At 39.1% G+C, this 3,538-nt stretch overlaps 1 protein-coding gene across 1 annotated transcript; it reads right to left on the reverse strand.

Moving 5' to 3' along the window:
• Positions 1-893: 893 nt before the first annotated feature.
• Positions 894-2,752, reverse strand: LOC107895751 (uncharacterized). The gene is made up of 5 exons (XM_016820981.1): positions 2,615-2,752; positions 1,898-2,113; positions 1,697-1,798; positions 1,377-1,585; positions 894-1,164 (listed from the first exon to the last, which is right to left on the reverse strand). Exons 1-5 carry the CDS (start codon positions 2,750-2,752, stop codon positions 894-896), a joined length of 936 nt encoding a protein of 311 aa, XP_016676470.1.
• Positions 2,753-3,538: the final 786 nt, after the last annotated feature.

Raw genomic sequence — 3,538 nt, forward strand, 5'->3', positions numbered from 1 at the left:
CCACATCTCTGCTTACAGACACTTTATTTATTGAAGGATCTAAGATCCTGTAGCCCTTTTTTACTGAGCTGTAGCCCACCAAAATACCAGGTTAAACTTTTTTGCCAATTTTTCCTCTTCACTACTGGGACATGAGTATAGCATATGCTACTAAAGACCCTCAGGTGAGCCAATGAAAGCTTGAAGCCGAACCAGGCTTCGAATGGAGTCTTATGAGCCAATGCCTTAGTTGAAAGCCTGTTCTGGATGTACACAGCAGTGTTGACTGCCTCAGCCCACATGGTTTTGGGCAAATTCTTCTCAAATAGTAGGCACCTGGCCATATCCATCAAGCTCCTGTTCTTCCTCTCACTTACACCATTATGTTGAGGAGTGTAGGTGTTGGTGAGCTGGTGTTTGATGACTGCTTCATCACAAAATGCTTGGAACTGAGCTGAGGTGTACTCAGTCCCATTATCAGACCTTAGGGTCTTTAACTTGCAACCAGGTTCAGCCTCTGCAGCAATCTTGAATTTGGAAAACATTGAGGCCACTTCTAATTTCTGTTTTAAGAAGTAAATCCAACAAAACATTGAGAAATCATCAATAAACAGAATGAAGTACCTACTTCCATTCAGTGACTTGGTCTTCATGGGGCCACACACATTAGTGTGCACGAGCTGCAGGCTTTTTGAGGCTCTCTAAGCCTGATTTGAAGGAAATGAGAGCCTAGCTTACTTTCCTAGCTGGCATACCTCACAAACCTCCTGTTTTTCAACTAAACCAATGAAGTTTTCAGCCAAATCTTCTCTAGATAGTTGGTCCATTAATCTGTAGTTGGCATGACCAAGCCTTTAATGCCAAAGCTTGGATTCATCTGTTGTGGCTGTATAGGTAGTGTCTAAGCCATTTGTCTAGTCAACAACAAAGCTCTTCTTAGCCATATTAACTGCCATGATCTTGGATCCGCTTGGATCACTGATTTGGCACTCATTGCCTTTGAACACTATAAAATACCTTTTCTCTAGTAGCTGAGCTATGCTGAATAGGTTTCCATCAATTTCAGGTTCCAACAACACATTTGAGATGAACTTGTTACCTGTAGGAGTGCATATCAATACATCTCTTTTACCTTCTTCCTTCATAAAATGGCTATTAGCAATCTTAACCTTGGTTTTACAAGTTCTGTCAATAATTTTAAAGATGGAAGCACATGGTGACATATGGTTGGTGCAGCCACTATCTATGAGCCACCCTCTTGTTGTATTTCCTTTAAAAGATGAGCATAAGACTGTAAAAACTTGTTCTTCATAGTCACTGCCCTCTTCTGCTATTCGAGCCTCAGCCTTTGGTTGTTGTGGTTGGTGCTACCTTGGTTTGCCTTTGCTTTTACAAACCTTTTCAACATGGCCCATCCTTTTGCAGCATTGGCACTGCACATCTGGTCTATGCCAGCAGTTGGCTTTTGGATGACCAAGTCTTTTGCAATGCCTACAAAGTTGGTCCCTTTTTCTTGCAGGATCTGACTTTGGCTTGTCTCTCTAAGTCTTTTTGCCTTTGTAGGCAGAGGTGCTCGAAGCAGGTTTGGTCTTTTCTTGAAAGACACCTAAGCATAGAGATCATTGATCAACTCTGTCAATATGATTATTGTCAGGTCCCTTGAGTCTTCGAGGGATGAAATTTTTTCCTCATACCTCTCAAGCAAGGTTGAAATCACCTTCTCCACTATCCTTGCTTCACTGAACTGCTCACCAAGGAGCCTTATGCTGTTTACCACAGCCATTATTCTGTCTGAGTACTGTTTGACAATTTCTTCTTCCTTCATTTTCAAATTCTTGAAGTCCCTTCTGAGGTTTAACAACTATTGCTGCCTTGTTCACTCTGTTTCTTGAAACTACTCTTTTAATTTGTCCCATGCCTGTTTTGGTGTCTCACAGGCCATGATCCTTGTAAAAATCACATCTTGCACTGAGTTTTGGATGCAAAACATAGCCTTGTGCCTTTTGGTCCTTTCATTAGTATGCTGCCTGATCTGAGCCACTATTGGATTGGCTCTTAGTGGCTCTGGTTCAACATCTGAGTTGACCACCTCCCACAGATCAAATGCCTGTAGGTAGGTATTCATTTTGACCACCTATATGTGAAAGCGTTCTATATTGAAGACTGGAGGTATAGATAGTGAGAAGCTTGATGAGGCCATTATTTTAAGTAACAAGTCCCTTAAGATTAAGGCTCTAGATACCAATTTTTGGTGTTATGAACAAAGAACAAACAAGTTGGCTGAGACTTGAGTAGCAAGGCTCGATTCTTGCTGAAGAAATAACAGATTTTCAAGATAGAAAATTGAAAAGAAAAGCAAAGAACAATAGAGAGTATTACAACAAAAACTGATTGAATTCATTCAAATTGAACAATGGCATAATGCCAATCCATAAATCAAGCACTAAGCTTGTCAAAAACAGTAAGTGGTCACCTAATCAATACCTACTACCACTAATACATTGAAACTTGAAAAGCAAAACTTGTAAGCATAGACAAAGCTGAGTTTACAACTCATTCACCATCTAATTACATCAATCATAAACCTAACTTAGTTCAAAATAAACTAGAATACATTTCCTTAAACTAAAGTTACAAAATGAACAAAAAACAGCAGCTGCACTTGCTCCAACAGCTTCTGCATGGCTCGACCAGCATGTCTTGTTTCTTTTCTGCTCTTGGTGCTACATGCTAACCATACTTCAACAATATCCAAGTTGGGAGTGATAGACATATATCACCCTCCAACTTGAGAGGGAGTGTTGAAGTTGGTAATAAGTTGCTATAGTAGCTCTTAGTGTTTAGGGATTAGTTCTTTGTAATTAAAAATTAAAATACGTACTAAGTATGCTAGTTAGTTACTACCTACCCATTATATAACAATCAAGCTGTAGCAACAAGAATGTCAAACTTGAAGCATTTTATTTTCTCTCATCTTTTCAATCAATATCTTAACAGAGTCAGGCTTTAGAATCCTAGCAGAGCCAAAATCAGAGGCATGAGCTTCATAGTCCAAATCTAAGAGAACATTGCTGCTAGAAATATCTCAATGAACTATAGGCTGTGAATGGCCATGATGCATATAATACAAAGCATTAGCCAATCCTTTAACAACATTTAGCCTCTTCTTCTAGTCCAATTCCTTAGCCTGTTCATTGTTGCTTAGCACCATTCTTAAACTTCCCCTTTCCACGAGCTCATAAACCAAAAAAGAATGCTTTGGATGTGAACAAAAATCATACATTTGCACAATCTTTCGGTGCCTTATTTCTAATAAAGTGATAATCTCACTTTCAAACTCTTTCAAGTTGTTGATGAGAATGTTGTCTTTAGACCGTTGAAGTTTCTTCACAGCAACCACCTGACCAGTTGTTAATGCAACTTTATAGACACTTCCATATCTTCCTGAACCAATGCAATAATTGGAGCTAAAATCTTTAGTGGCTTCAATAGTGTTGTCATGGAGTACTCTTCCATTAAATCCCAAAACAGTAAAAATATATCCTTGTTGTTCCTCCCT

Source organism: Gossypium hirsutum, chromosome D10 (assembly GCF_007990345.1).
Source record: "Gossypium hirsutum isolate 1008001.06 chromosome D10, Gossypium_hirsutum_v2.1, whole genome shotgun sequence".
NCBI lineage: Eukaryota > Viridiplantae > Streptophyta > Magnoliopsida > Malvales > Malvaceae > Gossypium > Gossypium hirsutum.